This window comes from Vipera berus (genome assembly GCF_964194415.1).
Source record: "Vipera berus genome assembly, chromosome: 6".
Taxonomy (NCBI): domain Eukaryota; kingdom Metazoa; phylum Chordata; class Lepidosauria; order Squamata; family Viperidae; genus Vipera; species Vipera berus.
The window spans coordinates 34,718,343-34,745,496 of NC_138208.1; the positions used below are offsets into that span (position 1 = coordinate 34,718,343).

Consider the following 27,154-nt stretch of genomic DNA (forward strand, 5'->3'; position numbering starts at 1 on the left):
ATATACATCTGGTGAATTTATTTTGCAATATTTAAACTTCTAATACTAAGAGAAATTCATCACAACTGATCAGAAAGTTCTTAAATGGCCAACAAATCATTGTAATAAATTAAAAGTATCTACATTGGTTATTCTGCTATTGTTCTAACTGATCCCATAATTTCACTATATCTTCTTTCCTTTTTTGTAACGGATTCTAGTCATCTAATTTGGTTTCTTCTTTGGATTCCTTCTTGAACTGCTGTCAAGTTACAAGTACATCTACGTTAAGATGCTATTGTGATTTACTGCAATTAATGAATTATATATTTAGAACTGCTTGCAATAATGAAATAATTAAATGTGTTGTAATTACAGGTTTATTGTAGGTAAATACAACTTGACAATTATGAATGTCACTGATAAGGATGGTGGAGAATATACTTGCCTAGCTAATACTACACTGGATAGTGTTTCTGCAAATGCTGTACTCACTGTTGTGGGTAAGACTTCTCTTAATGTAGAATTAAAGCAAAAGCAAACCTGTTATATTTTTATGAAAATGTTAACTGATTTTAAGCTATTCTGATATTACAGTTTTGGACTATTCTAAAAGTAAGAATAAATTCAACCAAACTAATTATCATTATCATGTATCTTTGTTTATAATGTGATTTCATAAATTAGCTTCCTTGAGATAACCTGTATCTGATTGAAAAATATTTTAAAATATCTTAATTCCTTGGAATTTATATTTAGTAAGGTAGACATCATTAAAATTAGTTTTGCTTTAGGACTCCATATCCAATTAGAAAGCATTTTTATAGAATGATCTCCTATATAGCAGCTTGAGGTTTTATGGAAAAGTATGGTTTTTCATAAGCAGGGAAGTAACACACAAAGACCTAATTGCCTTATCTGATAGATTTCAAGAAAGCTTGGAGGTGCACATGCTATTATTAAAATGAGAGAAACAGTATGCTCTAAAGAAATCCGTGTTATGGTTCAATATTTTGTTAGTTGTTGGATGACCTTGAAGGAGATTAAAATATTCAGAATTTGCCAAATGTGCCAATATTTTCATTAATAACTAGTTGAAGTTAAGGCAATGCTTATCAAATTGCAAGTGATATAAAACTAAGTGAGATAGGCAATCTGGTGGGTGGAAATAATTTTAAAAAGTCTTCAGAGGTTAGAGAAATAAGCTGAAAATTACAGAATGAAATTTAGCAGTGAAGTGAAAAAGGTTATTCACTTAAGTAAGACAAATCAGATGTATGTGCAGAGGATGGGGAATTCATGGTTTTATGATGATATTGATGTAGTAATCAAATGTAAACAATATAAGTCATCAGTAAATCTTGGCTGCAAATATTCACATATACATATAGACAGATGCAGCATTAGGGATCATTAACAAAAACCTAATTTCCAAATTATAGAAAATAGTTACTTTATTTTATTTTATTTTAGTTACACCATTTAAAGTAATTTCTTGAGTTCTGGTCAGCATACCAAGCAGGAGTCAGAGAAATAGAAAAAGGATTAAAGCAGGCAATGAAAATTATTAGAGGTTATCCTGTAAAGAGAAATTGGCTAAACTGGAATCTTTGGTTTTGAGAAAAACTGATAGGGTAAGTGTTAAGGTTCCAACTAATGAGACCATATAAAGCAGAACTCCAAGGCTTGAAGTTTCTTCAAAGCACGTGTTTATTGGATACATAATATTGGCATGGTCAAAAGTGAAACCAAGCCTGAAATTTCCATAGAGATTCAAAAATAAATAAAAGTAACACTTCCCTCCCCTCTACGATGTTATAAATCACACTGCCCAAAAAAAGTAATTGGTGAGCTTCTCAAATTGTCTCCTTCCAGCACTTGTGGGAATGACCTCGGTTCCCATGGGACTGCTTGGTGTTTTGTCTAGCTTACAAATGGCAATACTACTTCCCCCCTCTTTCCCCATGTATGTGGCAACTTAGAATGAAAAAGATGGCTTCTGCCAGGTTCGTTTCAGAAGTTGACAGTAAGTAAGTGGCACTTCTCAGCTATGTGACACACAAAAACACTTGTTCTCGCTTATTTTGGAACAAATTTCAATTTACATAGTAAGAAAAAGCTAATTTCAGTAATGCTAATGGCAGAATAAAACCTCTTAACAGTGAAATTTCAATGCTGGGACCCAAAGATGTGGGTTCTTCTTCTTTGCAAGTGTTTAGATGGATGTTAGACAAATTTCTGTCTGGAATGTTTAAAGTTCCTGCATTGTGCAAGCAATTGGCTTGCATGGCCTAAATGATCCCTTTCAATATGATGAATCTATAGTTTTGTCAATTGTCTGTAGGGCTGTTCAGACTCAGATAAAAGAGGCTTTTGTTGTTTTCATTCAATGCATATTAGGCACTTACATTTTTGTAAATAAAATAATTACATTTTATTACAATAGCATGTTAGTAATAAATATGATCACTGTTGCTTTATTCTGACCACTAACACAAGTTTTATAGTTTATATTAATATCCTTTTTTCCAGCTCCTCCAACAGTTCCACCTATTGTTTACGGTAAACTAATAAGTCTTGCTTGCATTATATACCAAACCTTCCTAAACTTTCTGCTTCTTTCAAATTGAAACTTTCTCTTTTTATTTTTGATTATTTTTGATTGTTAAATCTGATGAGAATTGTGTTACTATTTTTATTTATGACTGAAATGCTAAACTGTTTCATTATTATAATTAAATCAAACTTGTCTTTAGTATAAATTTCTCAAATAATTGCCTGAATGAGTTATTAAAACATTCAACTGCTTTTTATCATTTGTTAAGCATAATTTAATATTTTTAAAAATACTTTCTAATTTCTCAGTGACATAGTCTTCATCATATATATAGACCTTTTTATGGGCTGTTAGTAGTTTATTGCTGGCCAAAATTAAGTCTACATATGGCGCTATATTAAATGTTCTAAGTTATGCCAAACCTGGACTCCTCATTGCCGTCTTTATTATTTAAGATTTATTTAATATATTGTTTGTTGCAACTATTTCCCCCTAATTAAGAAACAAATATTTTATTATTTTATTTTATTTTATTTTTCTATTTTAATTCCATTTATATCCCGCCCTTCTCCGAAGACTCAGGGCGGCTTACAAGCTTAGCCGTAGCCTTCATTCTATGTATATGCCTCTTTATTAGGGCTTTCACACACACCCCAGCGGCATTATTACAAAGTCAGCTTAATTGCCCTCAACAATCTGGGTCCTCATTTTACCTACCTCGGAAGGATGGAAGGCTGAGTCAACCTTGAGCCTGGTGGGATGCGAACCTGCACTAATTGCAGGCAGCTGGTATTACTTAAGGAGGCATTAGCCCACTGCTCCACCAAGGGTCTATTATTATTATTAATTTATTAAGCATTTTAATCATGGACACATACTTTTTGAGCAAGATCTTACCAATTTAGAATGAGTTTGAGGTAATTTTTGTTATAGGTGCCATATGTCAGTTTGATTGTGGGATATGATGAGAAAACAATTTTTTACCTAGTGGGTTGCTGATATATTCTCCGTAACTATTAGAGTAGATATTTTTATAAAGACACCAGGGGCTGAATTTAAATTTAAGGAATCTATTTAAAGCATTATTTAATTAATGAATCTTTAGTTTCCTGTGTTTGAAAGGTAGCATCTTTCTTCTAAATTTCTAAGACATTCTTATTCAACCACTTTTATACTTAAATAACATTTTTGGTAACTGGAACATCTATCATTTATTTTATTTTCAATTTTGTTTGCTATCTTTCTTTTCAATTTTGTTTGTTACCTTGTACATATTTATATTCATATATATATTATACATATTTAAAAATCTAACAAGGAATGCATGACTTTAAAAACTCTTATTACCTTTCCTGGCCACGAATTCTACGATAGGTTGTCATTATCAGAATCAGTTAGAGTAAAGAATGTAAATCATATTTCCCCTTTTCTGTTGGATCTTAAAGACTCACAGACTCACATTGGCAGCATTGATGCAGCCTTCAACCTATTTCTTCTGTGAGAAAACATCATGTTTGTGTTGTATTGGACTTCCCTGGCTCCTTCGTACTTTAAGCAAAAATCAATTTCTGACTGTGAAAGAGGTAGAAAAAAAGAAACCTTTTTCTCAGTAAGTTAAAAACATCAAGTCTATGTGAGCCTAGATAAGATTAAATGCCAATATAGAGGATCTGGTCTGATAACGATGTAATTCTGAAACAGTTTTTTTTAGTTATTGAATGTATTTTTATTTTCTTTTTGTATAAATAAATGTTTGTTTTACATAAAGTAGTGCTATAATCATTACCACATTTCATAAACTGCTGGTGAACCATGACAAAAAAGTTTTCATTTATTGTTACTGTGTAATGCAAAACAAATGTTGTTATTAGAACTTATGTAATCTGCCTTTGTTCTGCATTGTTTCCCAGCAAAGTCAGTTGTACCATTTTCATTGCAGATGTATACTAGTGATCACACAATCATATTGTAAACAAGCTTGTTCAGAATTTTTCCTAGAATGTAACAGTTGTTTACTTCCCTTTTCAGATCATCCTGATCCACCTTATGATTTGGAATTAACGGATCATTTAGAAAGAAGTGCTCAACTCACTTGGATACCGGGCAATGAAAATAATAGCCCCATTACAAGTATGATTGTTCTTTTATTTGGAATGTCATTTAGCATTCTGTTGTTTGCAATAAACAGCATTTGTTTTATCGTTTTCATTTAAATAACTGTTAAAATAGGCTTCTGAAAAGTGCCTCTGCATAAGCACTGAGTTGCAGTGCAAAATAGCAATGTAAATAACCTATTTATTTTTACTACTTACTAATATAAATCTATTCAGTAGCAGTATCCTCTATTTTTCTGTATCAAAACACAAGAGATGTTACTTCTTTGATCCAGTTTTTCACTTAATGTTGTTCAGAAATATTGTGCCATATTTGTATTATAATTCATGTCAAGGTCCAATCCTGCAAAGTTTGATTGCTTTCAAGTAAAATTTGACCTTCAGAATCTTCCATTTTCAAGCATATACAACACTCTTGGTATAATAATACACTCTCTTCTCAAAAAATGTGTATTTGGCTAGTCAAATGAGAAGAATATAAGGATTTATAAAGGAAAATTTACTTTAACTTTATTTACAGGGTTTATTATTGAATATGAAGATGCTTTGCATGAACCAGGAATATGGAATTACCAAATGGAAGTCCCTAATGTGTTCACAACTGTAAGGTTAAAGTTATCACCATATGTGAATTATTCATTTCGTGTAATAGCTGTCAATGAAATTGGAAGGAGCCAGCCAAGTGAAGCTTCTGAAAAGTACTTTACAAAACCTGCAAGTAAATAAACACCTGTATCTGCTTAATATATAAATAACATTCAACTACTGTAGTCTAAATTTTACTTAAATAAAAAAATTTAAATTTTTAGAGCCAGATGACAACCCTATTAACGTTCAAGGGATTGGAACAGAACCTAATAATTTGGTGATCACTTGGAAGGTAAGCTTCTTGAAAACATAAAATACTGAAGGCAGTATGACTAGTATTTACTTTTCCCAAATGCATGGCAAAAAGTTTACAAAAACAGCAACACATTTTTAAAGATTGACTTGCTGTTGTATAAAAAATCCCACTGAAATGCCATTAATATCACTCAAATTGTGGTACTTGAATTATTTTTTTTATTTTTATTTTTTATTTTAATTCCATTTATATCCCGCCCTTCTCCGAAGACTCAGGGCGGCTTACAAGCTTAGCAGTAGCCTTCATTCTATGTATATGCCTGCTTTATTAGGGCTTTCACACACACCCCAAGCGGCATTATTACAAAGTCAGCTTAATTGCCCCCAACAATCTGGGTCCTCATTTTACCTACCTCGGAAGGATGGAAGGCTGAGTCAACCTTGAGCCTGGTGGGATGCGAACCTGCACTAATTATCTGATGACACTGTCATCAGAATTATATGATGACACTGCTGTATAATATGCTATAAAGCAATGTAGTATATATTTAGGACCATATATAGGACTTGAAATACTAATTTCTAGTGATAATGCTAAAACAAAGGACCAACTTTATTGTTAGCACCCATGAGTAAATTACAACTTATATGTATATATTTGAGCAATATATGCAGTCCATAGCTCTTCAGTTTATGATTTCTTGTCATTCCGCAATGCAATTATATCAGAAATAGATTGTTCTGTTAGGGTTCTTTTATTTTCATTAGGCCACCCATGAAGTACAAGATTATAGAAGGAAATGATTTTTTATTTTGTCATTTCTCCTCCCCTCTTTATAGTCCTTTCCAGTGCCATTTCTTTTAATAGCATGTTTTTTTAGACTGAAGCCAGAGGACTTTTTGCCTACTGTTGCCCCCTGTGAGCACCACTTGAGATTTATTTTAAACTGAAGAGCAAGGTAAAGAGTTGTTAAATTAGTAATATTTCTTAAACTATATGCCATGCATGAATATGAAAGCAATTTCTGATTAAATCACCACTTTCTAGCAATCGTTGGAACAAAACTATTAACTTTATATTATCTTCATTCTCTTATGACTAATTAAAAATAATACCTTTGTTATTTTTTATTTTAGCCTTTAACGGATTTTCAGTCCAATGGTCCAGGTCTTCAGTACAAAGTCAGTTGGCAACAGAATGATGGTGAAGATGAATGGACATCTGTTACAGTTGCAAATGTATCGAAATATATTGTAGCTGATACACCAACCTTTGTTCCATATGAGATAAAAGTACAAGCATTAAATGACTTAGGACCTGCACCTGACCCTTTAATAATAATTGGACATTCTGGAGAAGACTGTAAGTTTCTTTCTTTGATTCTGTTTTTATTATAATTTTTGCTTTAGCTGACTTTTCTGAGTAGTAATAATATTGGTACAAATATAGAATTCAGAATTAATTTTCTACATTTAGGAAATCCAAAGTACCTTATAAACACATGCAAGTGGTTCTAATCTTGGATTTGTTGCATTTGTCCCTTGTCAGTGCCAATGATTGCTCCAGGCAATTTACAGGTACAAATTGTAAACAGTACATTAGCGAAGGTGCAGTGGGAACCAGTTCCATTAAAGTCTGTCCGGGGTCATCTTCAGGGATACAAAGTAAGTTAACCATAGACATTTCTTAAACAACATTTAGTATAAAAATATCTGCAGATGTATTTGAGTGTGAGGTTTCCTTATTTGTTTATTTTAATTGTTGAGATGCTAGACCAGAGTAACTGCTTTTGCTATTTTGTGTTTCTCGGTCTATTTTATTTTTATTTATTTTAATCCCATTTATATCCTGCCCTTCTCCGAAGACTCAGGGCGGCTTACAATTTATGAGGATGGCTATTAGTTGATGTTTGTCAGAAACAGTTTTTAGTCTAACCACTGTTATTATTACACTTAAGCATTCCTTGTAACATATGTAACATAAATTCTATATTATGTTATACCAGTATTTAGACTTTGTTGAATGTGCATACAAAATCGGTAAAACTTATATCATGTTTATGTATTTAATTTATACTAGCTATTTCCTAAGGAGTCCTATAATATTCTCTCTCTAATGTATTATTCACAACCTTATGAAATAGACTGTGCTAAGAACTATCTAATCAGAGTCAGCTGATATCTGAGTACAGATTTGAAGGAGGTTTATCTGCTTCAAATACTACAGTAGTCTAATATACTAATATATTAAATATGTTAAGGATTTTATATAGCTTTGCACTGTTAATTTAAGGTCACTCAACTGGATAGTGATGGCTAGGGATTTCCTTTAACTAAATTATTTTAAATGCTTAATTTTTAAAAATATTATTGTAGATGTAGCACGCTAAATTGCTTGTCTCAAAATACATTTGGGCTGTATAATATAATGCAATCTCAGAACAGCATAAATTAAACTTTAAGATATCCATGCATATATATTTAGATTTACTATTGGAAAGTCAAACATTTATCTGGAAAAATTAAGCGGCATGTGGAAAAAAGGATGTTGACTTTCAGTGGAAATAAAACGTATGGAATGGTACCGGGATTAGAGCCTTTTAGTTCTTATAAACTGAATGTCAGAGTGTTTAATGGGAAAGGAGAAGGACCACCAAGCCCAGATGAAATATTTAAGACTCCAGAAGGAGGTATGTAATTGAATAACTCAGCTATTTATGTTTCACATTATGAGTAAAGTATTACATGGCCATTTTCATTATTATTAAATGATTATTAAAACTAATAAATTTGTTTTTGTTTTTTAACATATTTATTTGGAAGACAATGAAACATGAGCAAAGATGGATAAAATTAATCTATAGGAAAGTGATGTAAGTTTTTATAGGCAAGGGCTACATTATTAAAGTTGTATTGCAGTAGCATATGAATAGCTCTAAGGCGTATTAGACAAAGAGTATATTCATGTCTCACATGTAATATCTGGGAATGGAAATATAAAGAAAGAAATCAATAGTAAATATGAAGAGAAATTAACAGTAAAGTTAGTCATATAAGGAGAATAAAGCATTATTAGTTGATTTTGACAGCATAACCACATACCTGTAGAATTCAGTAACATTTCAGCACTGATGAGTAACTTTCCAAAGAGTTCTAGAAACTGCATCCAAATTTTAGAAAATCCACATGTGATCTTGGTATTGTATTAAATAAAATGTGATGATAATTTTAAAGGAACATTTAAAATATTTTATGTAATATTTGAGCTTTATTCAAATTAACTTTATATTGTGGGGCATGTGTGTGTGTGTGGTGTTTGTGTGTTTGTGTTTTAAAGTTCCCAGTGCACCCTCTTTTTTGAAGATTACTAATCAAAATCTGGACTCTCTTACTTTGGAATGGGGCCCACCTTCTCATCCAAATGGTGTTCTAGTGGGATACACATTAAAGTTTCAACCAAGTAAGTAAAACTTTAACAAAAAATGAATCCACAAAGTATATCTTTACTAAATAATTAAGACTATTTTTATATTGATTGGTTAATACTTTTCTATAGGAATCCATTTTTAAGAATTAGAAGTGAACAGTTTTATGGAATTTTTATGGAAATTTTTATAAAAACTATATAATGACCTTTCTCTGCTTCAGAGAAAAGTATGCATTATGCCTTGGGGACAAAAGTTGCAGAAGATGCAAACAGCACAAAGTTTGCTTAGTGAGCATTAATATTTGGTGCTGCTGACCTGCATTGTGTATCTTAAGATGTAATGGCATCTTCTTAACTAAATGTTATGAAACTAATTAAGCGAACATGTAAGTTGTACACATTACTTTCAAAATTACAACTTTGTAGGCCTTTGAAATCTATACATGCAGGAAGCTACAGATCTACTTCACAAACAAAATTTGTTCTACTTTAGAAGCAGGATTATTCTGCCTTTATCACACATTCATTCAAACAGTTTATACTACCTGAATAATGCTAATTCAGCATGTCAATAGCAGGATTCAGCATGTTGTGTAAATGCTTGGCTTCAGTAGTTAAATACAAAAGAGGTTTCCAAATTAATTATATTTTGTATTCTATGTAACAGTTAATAGTACTCATGACTTAGGTCACTTGGAAGAGATCAATATTCCTGCAAATGAGACCACCTTGATTTTAAGCAACCTGAATTACAGCACTCGATACAAGTTCTACTTTTATGCACAAACGTCAGTTGGATCCGGAAGTCAAATAACAGAAGAAGCAGTAATAATTATGAATGGAGGTAAGATGGATATGTGTAAGGAGTATCAGTTTAAAATACTTATTCGTATAAATCTCATCTTTACTTGTGTAACTCAAGTTAGTATACAGAATGTTCCTGCTTCCTGATTTTCCCATAAAATCTCAGTAGGGTGGCATGGGATGGGGTGAGGTGGACTGAGAAAATGACTTGTCCAAGATCACCCAGCTGGCTTCCATGCCTTAGGGAAGACTTCAAGATCAAATTGAAGTAACTGCATAGATTTTCTAAGAATGTAACTATATATATTGGGGGATAATCTGTACATTTTTGCAGATCTTTTTCTACCTTTAAAGTATTAGTATATCCTAATTTTTATATTTAGAAAAGCTGTTTAACCTAAAAAACCCACAGATATTAATATAGTAGCATATGTTTGGGGTTACTATGTTAAATTATATTTTAGTATTTTTATTCAGCTTTCAAAAATACTATTTGATTTTAGAAATAGGAAACTTATATGAAAATGTTCTAATCATCTTAGACCACAGTTTTGCAACCCGCGGCTCCGGAGCCACATGCGGCTCTTTCAGCCGTCTCCTGTGGCTCCCAGTCCTCTGCCATGTGCAGTCCCCCCCCCAAAAAAAAGTGGGACTAAAAAAGTTCAACCAATCAATTCAAATATGCAGGGTAGGTGCATATCTCGCCTTGGCTCCACTCTTCAGTCAAACCCTGTTCTGCGCATGCGCTCATGTATGCGCATGTGCACACATTTTTTTGCGGCTCCCAGTTTTTCCTTTTGTGAGGGAACTAGTTCCGAGTGGCTCTTTCACTGTGTCAGGTTGTTGACCCCTGTCTTAGACCTACCATATAAAGAATACTGTCTTCGAGCGGTGGCGTGCTCTGACCCTCCGGTTGGCCCCCTTTTATCCGGGATTGATGGGGATCAGGACCCTGGGCTCAGGCTTGTGTATTTTAATGCCAGATCCATTGCAAACAAGGCTCCCCTCGTCCGTGATCTGATCGAGGAGGAACACGCGGATCTGGCATGCATCACAGAGACCTGGTTGGGCCCAGAGGGCGGTGTCCCTCTGATTGAGTTGTGCCCTCCGGGTTTCTGTGTACTACACCAGCTGCGGGCTGAGGGCAGGGGCGGTGGGGTAGCGGTGGTTATTCGGGAGACCTTATGTCCGAGGGAGACCACCGTTGTACAGATAGGCGGGAGTGAGTCCCTCCTCTTGATATGTGGCCCTCGGGCTCAGTTGGGCCTGTTGCTAACATACCTGGTGCCCAGCTGTGTGGCAACAGCCCTGCCCGAGCTGCTCGACACCCTCTCAGGGTTGACGGTGGAGTTTCCCAGACTCATTGTTCTGGGTGATTTCAACCTGCCTTCTCTGGGAGTATCGTCAGAGTTAGCTTGGGAGTTCATGGCCTCCATGACGGCCATGGACCTGACTCAAGTAATTCAGGGTCCGATTCACGGGAGGGGTCACACTCTCGACCTGGTTTTCTTATCTAGACAATGGTTGGATGATCTGGGAGGGGGTTTACCAACTATTGTCCCCCTGTCATGGTCTGATCATTATCTCCTACGGCTGGTCTTCCGCTATGTCACCCCCTGCTGCTGGGCTGCGGAACCGACCAGGTGGTTCCACCCCAGGCGCCTAATGGACCCTGATCGGTTCCAGATGGCGCTTGGGTCTGTTCCTATCTCCCTCACTGACAGCTCGGCTGATGCCTTAGTGGATGCCTGGGAAAGGGCTGCCACTAAGGCGCTCGACCGTGTTGTCCCCTTGCGACCCCTAACCCGACGCAGATCCCGGTGGGCTCCAGGGTTTTCTTCGGAGCTCCGGGAGATGAAACATCAGAGACGGAGTCTAGAGTGCTGTTGGAGTTCCAGCCAATCTGAGCCTGACCAATTGCAACTAAGAGCCTTTACAAGGTCTTATCTCGCTGCAATGAGGACGGCGAAGTCTAATTACTTAGCTACCCTCATCGCGTCCGCAGATAATTGCCCAACCGCCCTGTTTCGGGTTACTCGCTCCCTCCTTCATCGGGAGGAGAGGGAGGATCCCTTGCAGGGACAGGCCGAGGAGTTCAGTCGTCATCTTGCGGATAAAATTGCTCAGATTCGGGCCGGCTTGGACTCTGACTGGACAGAATCTGACAGGGAGGATTCGAGTGGTCTTGAAAGTGTTATCTGGACTGAGTTCGATCCTATGACCCCCGATGAGGTGGACAGGATCATGAGGAGGCTGAGCTCTACCACCGGTTTATTGGACCCGTGCCCCTCCTGGCTGGTTTATGCAGCCCGGGAGAAGACACGAGGCTGGTTCCAGGCAGTAATAACTGCTTCTTTGAGCAAGGGTGTTTTCCCTTCTGCCTTGAAAGAGGCAGTGGTGAGGCCCCTCCTCAAGAAGCCCACCCTGGACTCGGCAATTTTGAATAACTATCGTCCTGTCTCCAACCTTCGCTTTTTGGCGAAGGTTGTTGAGAGTGTGGTAGCGCATCAGCTTCCTCTGTTCCTGGAGGAAACTGATTATCTCGACCCATACCAATCGGGTTTCAGACCTGGGCATAGCACAGAGACGGCATTGGTCGCACTGGTGAATGATCTCTGGCAGGCTCGGGACAGGGGTTGTTCCTCTGTCCTAGTCCTATTAGACCTTTCAGCAGCTTTTGATACCATCGACCATGGTATCCTACTGCGGCGTCTCAGGGGGCTGGGAGTGGGAGGCACCGTTTTACGGTGGTTCTCCTCCTACCTCCTGGGCCGCTCGCAGTCGGTGTTGACGGGAGGACAGAGGTCCACCCCGAGATCTCTCGTTTGTCCCTCAGGGGTTGGTCCTCTCTCCCCTCCCTCTCCCCTCCTGTTCAACATCTACATGAAGCCGCTGGGTGAGCTCATTCGTGGTTTCAGGGTGGGGTATCACCAGTATGCTGATGATACCCAACTTTTTCTTTCCACCCCGACCCAACCCAGTGATGCCCTCACCGTGATGTCCTGTTGCCTGGATGCAGTCCGGGTTTGGATGGGGAGAAACAGGCTTCGTCTCAATCCTGACAAGACTGAGTGGCTGTTCATACCGGCATCTCGGGCTGACCAGCCTTCTCCATCATTAACAATAGGGGATGAGGTATTACCCCCCGTTGATAGGGCTCGCAACTTGGGAGTCCTCCTGGATTCACGGCTCAGTTTGGAAGATCATATAGGAGCCGTGACCAGGGGGGCTTTTGCCCAGATTCGCCTGGTGTGCCTGGTGTGCCAAGATGCTCTACGTACAGTCACTCATGCGCTCGTGACCTCCCGGTTAGACTACTGCAATGCCCTTGAGGACCACCCAAAGGCTTCAACTGGTGCAGAATTCAGCCGCGCGAGTTTTGATGGGAGCTTCCCGATACTCCCGTGTAACACCTCTTCTCCATGAGCTACATTGGCTTCCGGTTGCCCTCCGGGTGAGATTCAAGGTGCTGGTAATGACCTATAAAGCCCTAAATGGCTTGGGTCCGGACTATCTAAGGGAACACCTGCTGCCGGCATCATCTTCCCATCGTCCTGTGCGCACCCACAGGGAGGGCCTTCTCAGGGTACCGCTGGTTAATGAATGCCGGTGGGTTATTCCCAGGGGAAGGGCGTTCTCTGTGGGTGCGCCTGCCCTATGGAACCAACTACCCACAGAACTTAGGACTGCCCCCGACCTTGGCTCATTTCGCCGGGACCTGAAAACTTGGCTCTTCGATCTGTTTGGTCCAGACTGTGGGGTTGTTAATTTAACTGGGTTTTAGATTTACTCTTGGGGCTTGAATTTAATTTAATTGTTTTAATTGTTTTTAATTTTTTGTATTCTTGGTTTTAACTGCCCTGTAAACCGCCCTGAGTCCTACGGGAATAGGGCGGTATACAAATCCAATTAAATAAATAAATAAATAAATAAATAAATAAATAAATAAATAAATACATACATACATACATACCTACGTACGTACGTACGTACATACATACATACGTACATACATACATAGATACATACATACAAATATATGTTAGGTGAAAGTGGTTTTCTATTTCTGAATGCCTAGAGCAAACAACTTATTATGACGTATTCTAGGATTCTGTAGCACTGTTGATTCCAGGGCTGAATGGTGCTTTAGAGCTCATGGCAATAAACATGAGGTATCTGTCTGAATTTTGTTAAACCCTAGTAATGTAACTGCCAATTGTATACAACCAATGGATGAATAAATTGATTAAATGAATAAATTATTAATAAATTTAAGAATTTTAAATTAAATAAACTATACAAATACATTAGTTGAGATATTCACTCATCATGTACCACACAATAGGTATTAAAACCAAAATCAGTCTTTAAAATCCTGAACAATAGCAGATAAGCATTCCATGAAAAGACCTCAATAAAATATTTTTGATATCACATTTGCAACAGAAAATACATGATTAAAAACCTAATCACATTAGCAAATGCAAAAAAGAGGCTTTGATATTCTATTAAGACCAAATTAAATAGATAGTTGAGTGTAATATTTCTTAACCTGGCATAGTGTTTGCACATTGTTTGCTAGGATATTATTATTATTATGTACAGTAAAATCTTACTTATGTTCTGTTCATGGAAGTCCCATTACCTGCAGTTTGAGAGAACATTTCCACCAGTGCTTTTTTTGTAAAAGAAAAAGGTGCCGGAACTCACACATGTCATACAACCTGCCTTGCCTACCCTACAAGGTTCCATCCAAAAAAGGTGCCGGAACTCCGTTCTGAGCGTTCTATGAGAAAAAAAGCCCTGATTTCCACTAATTATATATCCATAAATTGTAAGACTGAATGCTCAGTGCTTAAGAAATGCTTTGTTGAAAAAAAATAAATCTGTTAAAGACTAGTAGTTTAAAATAAATCTATGTATACTTTTTTTTCTAAACTAACTATTGTAAATCAATGTGTTGTTTAATTTCTTATTCTATATTTAAAAAAGAGTTGGTGATAAGAGGAAATAGTAGAGTTCCATAAATAATGTCCTAAGAAATAGTATTTATGAAGGATCTATCTATTGCCTTAACTAAGTTTTTTACTTACTAGTTCAAACAACTAGAGCAGTATATGCTGCCTCATTCTTTTTCTCCATTATATATCATGGAGATATATATGTTTCTGTAGTGGTTATAATTTTTACAAGGATGGTTTGCTAGCCCAATCCCTAACTCTCCTCCTCATCCTTGAGATCAGCAATGGCTGATATGCTACATAGCACGGGAGGAGTTAATGCTAATGTTAAATCTACCAAAATAATTCAATTGATAAGCTTGATAAAACCAAATTGTGCTGTTGATTGCTACATAAACACTGAAAGTGCAAATGCATTTACATTTTAAGTTATTTTTTTTAATCAACAACAACTTTATTGATTAGCCCTTGGGCCATATCAAAGTGCAAAGTTCCAGCAACAAACCGTCACCAAAACTTGATAAAAGCAATCCAAAATGGAATTTGATAAAATACAATTTAAAATGGAATTAAAATACTGTGCTACGTTAAATGTTATTTTCAAATTCTGACCGGACATAAGATAAGTTATTTTGATATGGGGATCCCAATGGGTCATTCGTTTGGTATATAGACCAAGATACCTGTCTCTCACCCTCTTATACAAAATGATCCGGTTAAGATCTGCATATGTGGGACTGATTGGGGTAGATTGCAAGGGCGACTCCGAAATATAATGTTATCATATTTTATCTATATCTTAAATTTGTATTTTATTACTATTCATCTTAAATTGTATTTTATTTTAATTCCATTTTGGATTGCTTTTATCAAGTTTTGGTGACGGTTTGTTGCTGGAACGTAACTGTGCTATGTTAAATGTTATTTTCAAATTCTGACCGGACATAAGATAAGTTATTTTGATATGGGGATCCCAATGGGTCATTCGTTTGGTATATAGACCAAGATACCTGTCTCTCACCCTCTTATACAGACAACAGTCAAATAGCATCCAGGTCCTCTACCTCTGCCGCTCCGCAAATGCAGAGACGCTCATTGTACGGTATAGCATGAAATCTCCCATATCTGACCATTGTATCAAGCTGTTCGAATCTCGCTCTCGTAAATATCTCCCTAAGATGTTTTGGGAGTTGTAACTTCAAATAACTGTCCACTTGAAAAGTACATTTGTATTAAGTTATTTATAGTCACCCTGCTACCACTACTAGCTATAAAGGTAGTATTCACATTGTGTAGGATACAGTGAGGGGAAAAATATTTGATCCCCTGCTGATTTTGTACATTTGCCCACTGACAAAGAAATGATCAGTCTATAATTTTAATGGTAGGTTTATTTTAACAGTGAGGGACAGAATAAAAAAAATCCAAAAAAACACATTTCAAAAAAGTTATAAACTGATTTGAATTTTAATGAGTGAAATAAATATTTAATCCACTATCAATCAGTAAGATTTCTGGCTCTCAGGTGTCTTTTATGCAGGTAATCTCAGCTTGTTACCTGTATAAAAGACACCTGTCCACAGAAGCAATTAATCAGATTCCAAACTCTGTACCATAGCCAAGACCAAAGAGCTGTCAAAGGATGCCAGGGACAAGATTGTAGACCTACACAAGGCTGGAATGGGCTACAAGCAGCTTATTGAGAAGACAACAACAGTTGGTGTAATTATTCACAAATGGAAGAAACACAAAATAATTGTCAATCTCCCTCAGTCTGGGGCTCCATACAATATCTCTCCTTGTGGAGTTTCAATGATCATGAGAATGGTGAGGAATCAGCCCAGAACTACACGGCAGGATCTTGTCAATGATCTCAAGGCAGCTGGGACCATAGCCACCAAGAAAACAATTGGTAACACACTACACTGTGAAGGACTGAAATCCTGCAGTGCCTGTCTGAAGTTTTCCAATGAACATCTGAAGGATTCTGAGGAGAATTGGGCAAAAGTGTTGTGGTCAGATGAGACCAAAATCAAGCTCTTTGGCATCAACTCAACTTGCCGTGTTTGGAGGAGGAGGAATGCTGCCTATGACCCCAAGAACACCATCCCCATCATCAAACATGGAGGTGGAAACATGCTTTTGGGGTGTTTTTCTGCTAAGGGGACAGGATAAATTCACCACTTCAAAGGGATGATGTACCATCAAATCTTGGATGAGAACCTCCTTCCCTCAGCCAGGGCATTGAAAATGGATCATGGATGGGTATTCTAGCATGGCAATGACCCAAAACACATGGCCAAGGGAACAAAGGAGTGGCTCAAGAAGTACATTAAGGTCCTGGAGTGGCCTAGCCAGTCTCCAGACCTTAATCCCATAGAAAAACTGTGGAGGGAGCTGAATGTTCGAGCTGCCAAACATCAGTCTTGAAATGTTAATGACTTGGAGAGGATCTGCAAAGAGGAATGGGACAAAATCCCTCCTGAGATGTGTGCAAACCTGGTGGCCAACTACAAGAAACGTCTGACCTCTGTGATTGCTAACAAGGATTTTGCCACCAATTACTAAGTCATGTTTTGCAAAGAGTCAAATACTTATTTCACTCATTAAAATGCAAATCAATTTATAACTTTTTTGAAATGCGTTTTCCTGGATTTTTTGTTGCTATTCTGTCTCTCACTGTTAAAATAAACCCACCATTAAAATTATAGACTGATCATTTCTTTATCAGTGGGCAAATGTACAAAATCAGCAGGGGATCAAATAGTTTTTCCCTCACTATATGTAATATCACCTATCTTTTGAGTATGCTGAATAGGCTGTAGGCTCACTTTTTCAGAGGTCTTACCAGTGTATAAGGAGCAAAATGGAAAAGGCCAGTGTATAGCACAATTTAATATGTGGCCAAAGGAGTGGAGTAAAGGAGAAGGCTTTGGTTATATTAGTCACGATGTCTGTAGCTGGTCCAATGAAAAAATGTACAAAAGAGATGGTCTGCATCCATCCAAGAAAGGGACTGAGTTACTTGGCAATAAATTCACAGCTTTTCTGGACAAATTAAACTAAACAACGGGGACGGTGAGTTAATTGATACAGAACATCACTGTCCCCGGCAATCTAAGGGGCACTCAGGCACCACACAAGTTATCTAGCAAGTAAACACAGGGTCAGTCATAAAGGACTCAAATGTCTATACACGAAATGCGCAGAGTATGAACAGTAAGCAGGGTGAACTAGAAATTCAGGTAAATGAGGGCGGATATGATATTGTTGCCATTACGGAAACATGGTGGGACGAAACCCACAAATGGAACACACAGCTAGAGGGATTTAAATTATTTAAAAGAAACAGACTAAACAAAAGAGGAGGTGGAGTTGCTCTCTATATAAGAAATAACTTTATCTCTACAGAAATAGAGCACAACAGTGATGAAAACTGTAAACATGAATGCATTGGGTCAATATAAAAGGGGTAAAAATGACATTGCCATAGGTGTATACTATAGGCCGCCCAACCAAGCAGAGGAAATAGATGAACTTTTTGCTAGTCAGCTAACTAAGGTATGTAGGAAGCACATCACAATAGTAATGGGGAACTTTAATTACCCTGATATCAACTGGGAGACAAACTCTGCACCAAGTGGAAGATCAAACAGATTCCTGACAAACCTAGCAGACAACTTTCTCTCCCAAAAAGTAGAGAAGGGAACTAGGGGATTAGCCATATTGGATTTAATTCTCACTAACAGAGATGAAATGATAGAAGGTGTCGAAGCCACAGGAACCTTGGGGGGAAGTGATCATGCAATATTGGAATTCAACATTCTGGAAGCACAAGCAATAGAACACAGTCAAACTAGAGTCTTGGACTTTAAAAGAGCTAATTTCAATAAACTTAGAGAGACCTTGGGAAGAATTCCATGGATGAGAATCCTAAAGGGGAAAACAATTCAAGAAGCTTGGGAAATTTTGAAAAGTGACATAATAAAGGGCCAGTCTAGCGCAATACCAACAAAGAAGAAAACTAAGAGCTCTCAAAAGAAACCAGCATGGCTGCATAAAGAACTCTCTGATAAATTGAAAGATAAAAAGGACAAGTATAAGAAGTGGAAAGAGGGGCACATAACTAAGGCAGAATATCAGCAAATAGCCCGTGCCTGCAAAGATGAAGCAAGGGAAGCTAAGGCTCATAATGAACTAAGGCTTGTGATCAAAGTCAAAAATAACAAAAAAAGCTTCTTTCAACATATAAAAAACAAGCAAAAGGTTAAGGAAATTATTGGTCCAATAGTGGGGGAAAGTGGCAAGAAGGTGACAAGCAACAGGGAGAAAGCAGAACTCGTTTTTTGCATCTGTCTTTACACAAAGGGAAAAACCAGTCCAACCTACCAAAACCAGTGCCATAAAAACCAGAATAGAAACGCAAGTTAAGATAGGCAAGAAAATGGTAAGTGAGCACCTGTCCAGCCTAGATGAGTTCAAATCACCACGACCAGATGAATTACACCCCAAAGTTCTCAAGGAACTGGCAGATGTGATCTCAGAACCACTGAACTACATTTTTCAAAGATCCTGGAGCACTGGGGAACTACCAGAGGACTGGAAGAGAGCTGATGTAGTTCCCAACTTCAAAAAAGGGGAAAAAATAATAGTTCCAGGAAACTACAGACCTATCAGCCTGATCTCAATACCTGGGAAGATTCTGGAAAAGATAATCAAACAACAAATCAGCAAACAACTTGATGCTGCATTAACAGAGGGATAGAATCAAGATCACGTGAAGTACTAATACCACTTTACAATGCCTTGGTAAGGCCACACCTGGAATACTGCATCCAATTTTGGTCACCACGATGTAAAAAAGATGTCGAGACTCTAGAAAGGGTACAGAGAAGAGCAACAAAGATGATTGGGGGACTGGAGGCTAAAACATATAGGGAACGGTTGCTGGAATTGGGTATGTGTAGTTTAACAAAGAGAAGGGTGAGGGGTGACATGATAGCAGTGTTCCAATATCTCAGGGGCTGCCACAAAGAAGAGGGAGCCAGGCTGTTCTCCAGAGCACCTGAGAGCAGGACAAGAAGCAATGGATGGAAACTAGTCAAGGAGAGAAGCAACCTAGAACTAAGGAGAAATTTCCTGACAGTTAGAACAATTAACCAGTGAAACAACCTGCCTCCAGAAGTGGTGAATGCTTCAACACTGGAAGTTTTTAAGAAGAGACTGGACAGCCATTTGCCTGAAATGGTATAGGGTTTCCTGCCTGATCAAGGGGTTGAACTAGATGACCTCCAAGGTCTCTTCCAACTTATTATTATTATAAAACAATCTCAGTTTACTGGAATAAATGTTTTGTTTCCCTTTGTTCTAGTTACACTGCTTGGATAGGCTGGGATTTTTTTAAAATTTTTTAATTTAATCCCATTTATATCCCGCCCTTCTCCAAAGACTCAGGGCGGCTTACAATCTAAGCACAAATCAATGTGCTTAGCAATAGCCTTCATTCTATGTATATGCCTGCTTATTAGGGCTTTCCCCCCCCCCAAGCGGCATTATTACAAAGTCAGCTTATTGCCCCCAACAATCTGGGTCCTCATTTTACCTACCTCGGAAGGATGGAAGGCTGAGTCAACCTTGAGCCTGGTGGGACGCGAACCTGCGCTAATTGCAGGCAGCTGGTGTTACTTAAGGAGGCATTAGCCCACTGCTTCTAAGATTATGGAACTTGCAGATTAACCAAGGAGGGCAGTTGCTACAAGCAGTGTTTTCTTATTTATGTAAGGAAAGGATAGTAAATATATGGCCTTCCAGGGTTGTTGACCTGTAATTCATATTGTTGAACACTGGTGCTTGAAGTTTTATTTCAGCAGCACTCTTTATCAGTGGACCACATATCCTTGTGTCTATTATTGACCTCCTCGGCGTACTGTACCAATAAAACAATGATTTAGGATTGTTACTTGTAGAACACATTACTGTTCCAAAGAGAACTAAGCTGCTCAGTAATTTAATATAATTTTTCTTACTGTTTCATTAATGAATGTGATATATACTGAAGTTTATTTGTTAAAATATTTCACTAAGATGTAAGTACCAATAAAAAGTATGGTAATGCCTTGCTGAATATTATTTCATTTTATATGTGTATAAATAAAATGTTTGCTAGAAAGGAAACAATAAAAATGTTCCAATTGCTTTGTATATTTCTATTATTTTCAGTGGTTTCCAAGGTATTTTTCTAGCTTCATTGCTCATATATTCCTATATACCTGACTTGTTCCACTTTAGAGTTTAAAACTGGATGCTAAATTTCTATGGAGCAGTCAAGCAATATGCTGCTACCTTGTAGCAAGAAAATGTTTTCTAAACCATATCAATATCATTTTACCTTTTTATCCAGTATTAATTATTTCATTGGAATTAATTATTTCATTGGAATTATAGTTTAATAATTGAAAGTAAGAACGTGATCCTAACAACAGGGCAGCTGGCACGCCAATAAAATCTTTTTTTTAAGGTTTTTTTATTCCCAATTTTTATCAACAATTCAAGATGGTTGAATTGAATTAGTTAAATTATATGCATCCACTTTTACAGCATTTTCAGTAGAATTTAATTTTATCATTGTAGATATTTTGTATTTCATCACTGAAAAAGCAATTTTAACTTAAACCTAAGTTATATTTCAAAGTTATGCTTTCAGGAACAAAAGAGAACATTTTCAACATTTTCCCAGTCACATAGGTACAGTTGGGGAGAAAGTTATTATGCTTTCTAAATACATTTTCACATTCTAAGTATTTGCTTTTATAGGGCCATCCTCAGCTGTCTCAGTTGTTGTTGTTGTTAGTTGCGAAGTCGTGTCCGACCCATCGCGACCCTATGGACAATGTTCCTCCAGGCCTTCCTGTCCTCTACCATCTTCTGGAGTCCATTTAAGCTCACGCCTACTGCTTCAGTGACTCCATCCAGCCACCTCATTCTCTGTCGTCCCCTTCTTCTATTGCCCTCAATCTTTCCCAGCATTAGGCTCTTCTCCAGTGAGTCCTTCCTTCTCATTAGATGGCCAAAGTATTTGAGTTTTAGCTTCAGGATCTGGCCTTCTAAAGAGCAGTCAGGGTTGATCTCCTCTAGGACTGACCGGTTTGATCGCCTTGCAGTCCAAGGGACTCGCAGGAGTCTTCTCCAGCACCATAGTTCAAAGGCTTCAATTCTTTGGCGTTCAGCCTTTCTTATGGTCCAGCTTTCACTGCCATACATTGCAACTGGGAAGACCATAGCCTTGACTATACGCACTTTTGTTGACAGGGTGATGTCTCTGCTTTTTAGTGTGCTGTCTAGATTTGCCATGGCTTTCCTCCCCAGGAGCAAGCGTCTTTTTATTTCTTGGCTACAGTCCCCATCTGCAGTGATCTTGGAGCCCAGGAAAATAAAATCTGTCACTACCTCCATTTCTTCCCCATCTATTTGCCAGGAATTGAGAGGGCCAGATGCCATGATCTTGGTTTTCTTAATGTTTAGTTTCAACCCAAGTTTTGCACTCTCCTTCTTCACTCGCAACAAGAGGCTCTTTAGTTCCTCTTCACTTTCTGCCATTAGAGTGGTATCATCTGCATATCTTAGGTTGTTGATGTTTCTTCCGGCAATCTTAATTCCAACTTTTGATTCATCTAGCCCTGCCTTTCTCATGATGTGCTCTGCATATAAGTTAAATAGGCAAGGCGACAGTATACAGCCTTGCCGGACTCCTTTCCCAATTTTGAACCAATCAGTGGTTCCGTGTCCAGTTCTCACTGTTGCTTCTTGGCCTGCATATAGGTTTCTCAAGAGACAAATAAGATGGTCTGGTATGCCCATCTCTTTAAGGACTTGCCAGAGTTTGTTATGATCCACACAATCAAAGGCTTTAGCATAGTCAATGAAGCAGAAGTAGATGTTTTTCTGGAACTCTCTAGCTTTCTCCATGATCCAGCGTATGTTAGCAATTTGATCTCTAGTTCCTCTGCCTCTTCGAAATCCTGCCTGTACTTCTGGTAGTTCTCGATCCACATACTGCTGGAGTCTAGCTTGTAGAATTTTAAGCATAACTTTACTAGCATGAGAAATGAGTGCAATGGTGCGATAGTTTGAACATTCTTTGGCACTGCCTTTCTTTGGAATTGGAATGTAAACTGATCTTTTCCAATCCTGTGGCCACTGTTGAGTTTTCCAAATTTGCTGGCAAATTGAGTGAAGCACTTTTACTGCATCGTCTTTTAAGATTTTGAATAGCTCAGCTGGAATACTGTCACCTCCACTAGCTTTGTTGTTGCTCAGCTTTTCTAAGGCCCACTTCACTTCACATTCTAGGATGTCTGGCTCGAGCTCAGTGACCACCTCATTGTGATTATCAGGGACATTAAGCTCATTCTTGTATAGTTCTTCTGTGTAATTTTGCCACCTCTTCTTAATCTCTTCTGCCTCTGTTAGGTCCCTGCCATTTTGGTCCTTTATCATGCCCATTTTTGCATGAAACGTTCCCTTCATCTCTCCAATTTTCTTGAAAAGATCTCTGGTCCTCCCTATTCTATTGTTTTTTTCTATTTCTTTGCATTGTTCATTTAAGAAGGCATTCTTATCTCTTCTAGCTATTCTTTGGAATTCTGCATTTAATTGGGCGTATCTTTCTTTTTCTCCCTTGCCTTTCGCTTCCCTCCTTTCCTCAGCTATTTGCAAAGCTTCCTCAGACAGCCATTTTGCTTTCTTGCATTTCTTTTTCTTTGGGATGGTTTTGGTTGCTACCTGTTGTACAATGTTGCGAACCTCTGTCCATAATTCTTCAGGCACTCTGTCTATCAGATCTAATTCCTTAAATCTATTTGTCACCTCTACTGTATATTCAACAGGGATATGATTTAATTCATACCTGACTGGCCTAGCGCTTTTCCCTACTTTCTTTAATTTAAGCCTAAACTTTGCAACAAGAAGCTCATGGTCTGAGCCACAGTCAGCTCCTGGTCTTGTTTTTACTGACTGTATAGAGCTTCTCCATCTTTGGCTGCAGAGCATATAGTCAATCTGATTTCTGTGTTGACCGTCTGGTGATGTCCATGTGTAAAGCCGTCTCTTGGGTTGTTGGAAAAGAGTGTTTGCTATGACCATCGTATTCTCTTGACAAAATTCTATCAGCCTGTGCCCTGCTTCATTTTGTACTCCAAGGCCAAACTTGCCTGTTATTCCAGTTATCTTTTGGCTTCCTACTTTAGCATTCCAATCTCCCATGATGATAAGGACATCATTTTTGGGTGTTAGTTCTATAAGGTGCTGTAGGGCTTCATAGAACCGGTCAATTTCATCCTCTTCAGCACTGGTGGTTGGGGCATAGACTTGGACTACTGTGATATTGAATGGTTTGCCTTGGATTCGAACTGAGATCATTCTGTCATTTTGAGGGTTGTATCCCAGTATTGCTTTTCCTACTTTTTTATTGACTATGAAGGCTACTCCATTTCTTCTGAGGGATTCTTGCCCGCAGTAGTATACCTGATGGTCGTCTGAATTAAATTCACCCATTCCTGTCCATTTTAGTTCGCTGATACCTAAGATGTCAATGTTTAGTCTTGTCATCTCTTGTTTGACCACATCCAGCTTTCCTTGATTCATGGATCTTACATTCCAGGTTCCTATGGAGAAAGAATCTTTACAGCATCGGACTTTCCTTTCACCACCAGACATATCCACAGCTGAGCGTCCTTTCGGCTTTGGCCCAGTCGCTTCATTCTTTCTGGCGCTACTAGTACTAGCCCTCTGCTCTTCCCCAGTAGCATATTGGACGCCTTCCGACCTGAGGGGCTCATCTTCCAGCGTCATAGGTAGTCCTCAACGTATGTCTACAATTGAGCCCCAAACTTCCATTGCTAAGTGACTTTTTTCCCATTTTACCACCTTTCTTGTCACAGTTTTTGAGTGAATCCCTGCAGTTATTAAATTAGTTGTTAAATGAATCTGGCTGATTTTGCATGCCTCGACTTACAACAGTTCTCTTAGCGACTGTTCGAAGTTACAATGGCATGGAAAAAAGTTCCCCCCAAGCCACAGCCGAGCAAGACACCTGCCTGCCCGCCCGGCGGTGCTCTTCCTCCTGTCCGAGGTTTTCATTGTTGTGAGAATTTCTGTTGAGGATTGGCAGCAGGGGAGTGTTTGGTTTTTATTTCCCCCGTCTGCTGGGTGGTTGCAGCAGGTTTTGGTCACTTCACATGATCCCAGGACACTGCAACCATCATAAATATGAGTCAGTTGCCAAGCATCTGAATTTTGATCACATGATTATGGAGATGCTGCAACTTTCATAAGTGAAAAACGATAACAAGTCCCTTTTTTCAGTGCCATTGTAACTTTGAACAGTCACTAAACAAATTGTTGTAAGTCAACTGTTGTATTGTTATTTGGTAATCACTTATACCTAAGATACTTCAAATTCTTTTTCTAGTAAGTCTTTAAGGGATTCGCTTATGAAGTCTTTGTCTAGGAGAAGCAGAAGATTCCATGCAGTAGTCTTTGGAGTGCTAGAAGCCAACTAGAGGTTGTCTTTAACAAGTTTATAAAATGAATTCTTGTTTTCATTTTGTTATTTATTATTCTGTTGTCATACTTTATGGAAATTTATGTATTTATGTGTTCTGTTTACTTAAAGGGCAGAAAGTAGATGGCAAAGTGTTGTTTAAAACATATTTACCATATCAATATTTTCCCTCTTTTGTTTTCTTTTTTGCTGCTTTGTTGGATGAAGGATATTCAGAAAACCCTTTTGAAATCTCATCTGTCATGCATACTGCACCTTCAACATTTTATAAGGGTATTATTATTTATTTTATCAAAATAACATTCCATAGAAACAACTGGAATGAACCATTCTAAAAGGAAATATTGAAATGTAGAAAATTGCATGAAAGTAGAAAAAAGCACGTTTTTACATTTTTTCATTACATGTAGAATTTCCATTTTGAAATATTGTTTTAGAAACATCTGATTGGATATTAGAATAAATAAACATGCAGTTCAATCTATGCTTAATTATCTGGCAGTATCTCACTAAGCATACTTACGGATTTATTCAAGGTGTTAGTCATATTTGGTAATAATTTGGTTATTTATATCATATACACTATGTCAGATAATCTTGCAGTCACTAATTCTCCAGCAGTTCAGAATGGTACAGATCTTAAATAATTAACTTTTATTAGCTACCAAATATGGTCCTCTTATTAAAGCAGTTAAGCTTTTGCTTGGTTAATATGCCTTCCTTCCTTCCTTCCTTCCTTCCTTCCTTCCTTCCTTCCTTCCTTCCTTCCTTCCTTCCTTCCTTCCTTCCTTCCTTCCTTCCTTCCTTCCTATATTTCTCATAAGAATGATATAAGAATGTTCTTCATATTGCGGTTTTCAGTGTCTACAGCAGTAGCTCCTGCATGGAATAAGACTATAATATGGGATTCTACTTTTTTGTTCTCTACAATTTATATGTCACTTAATCCAACAAGGCTCATATCCATATTTATGAGATAATTAATATTGTTTGAAAATTTATCTCCATAATTTAAGATTAAGACAGCCTTTATTGTCATTTTTTTTGCTGTGAGCACACTGGAAAAAATGAAATTCTGTTGCCTGCTTTCAGAAGAAAGTATATATCTACCCCACACATATACACATGCTATATACATACATATATATACCTACACCCATACATATACATAACACACATATAGACAATATGTATGTGTATGTATGTATGCATGTATGTATGTATGCATCTATCTATCTATCTATCATCTATCTATCTATCTATCTATCTATCTATCTATCTATCTATCTATCTATCTATCTATCTATTTGTTTTCGTAGATTTTCATGGGTACAGGTACGTAGATCTTGGCGTATTCGGGTCTTTTCCCATGTAAGATTGAGAGTGTCTTGGCGACGTTTCAACGTGGTCCCACTCGTCATCTTCAGGCTGGTGTCTTTGGCTTTGTGCTTGTGCGAGCAAAGCGTGATCGGAGCTGCCGTCTCTCTATAAATATTGGTGGGATTGTCTGTGGTGCTGGCTTTGTTGCTGTAAGAGGGTTGGTTGGCTGTGTTGTTACATCCTGATTGGATGATAGCGTTATTGTTTGCAGCTTAGTTGGCTGTTTTGTAACATCCTGTGTGTCTGAAGGGAGGAAGTTTTTTCTTCTTTTCTGACTGCGTTCTTGTGTTCTGTCAGAAAAGAAGAAAAAACTTCCTCCCTTTTCCAGCACCTTAAAGCAACAGGACATGAAATTGACTTTGAAAGAACGAAATTAATCTCCAAAACTGAACACTACAATAAGAGAATAATTATGGAAGCCATCAAAATAGGGAAACACCCCCACAACATGAATAAACGTGACGATACCTCCCGCCTACCAGACATCTGGAAACTAGCCCTAGTCAACAAACGAGTCCCAGCCACAAA

The 27,154-nt window shown here is 37.7% G+C and overlaps 1 protein-coding gene across 1 annotated transcript in view; it reads left to right on the forward strand.

The window, feature by feature from the left end:
• The window catches only part of NRCAM (neuronal cell adhesion molecule), a 173,731-nt gene that overhangs the window by 93,607 nt on the left and 52,970 nt on the right, over positions 1 to 27,154 (forward strand). The window contains exons 15-23 of the mRNA XM_081331619.1: positions 358 to 482; positions 4,565 to 4,666; positions 5,171 to 5,368; positions 5,460 to 5,530; positions 6,631 to 6,856; positions 7,043 to 7,158; positions 7,979 to 8,183; positions 8,831 to 8,953; positions 9,588 to 9,764. Of these exons, the coding sequence (XP_081187745.1) occupies positions 358 to 482; positions 4,565 to 4,666; positions 5,171 to 5,368; positions 5,460 to 5,530; positions 6,631 to 6,856; positions 7,043 to 7,158; positions 7,979 to 8,183; positions 8,831 to 8,953; positions 9,588 to 9,764 (1,343 nt within the window). The remainder of the gene's footprint in view (positions 1 to 357; positions 483 to 4,564; positions 4,667 to 5,170; positions 5,369 to 5,459; positions 5,531 to 6,630; positions 6,857 to 7,042; positions 7,159 to 7,978; positions 8,184 to 8,830; positions 8,954 to 9,587; positions 9,765 to 27,154) is intronic.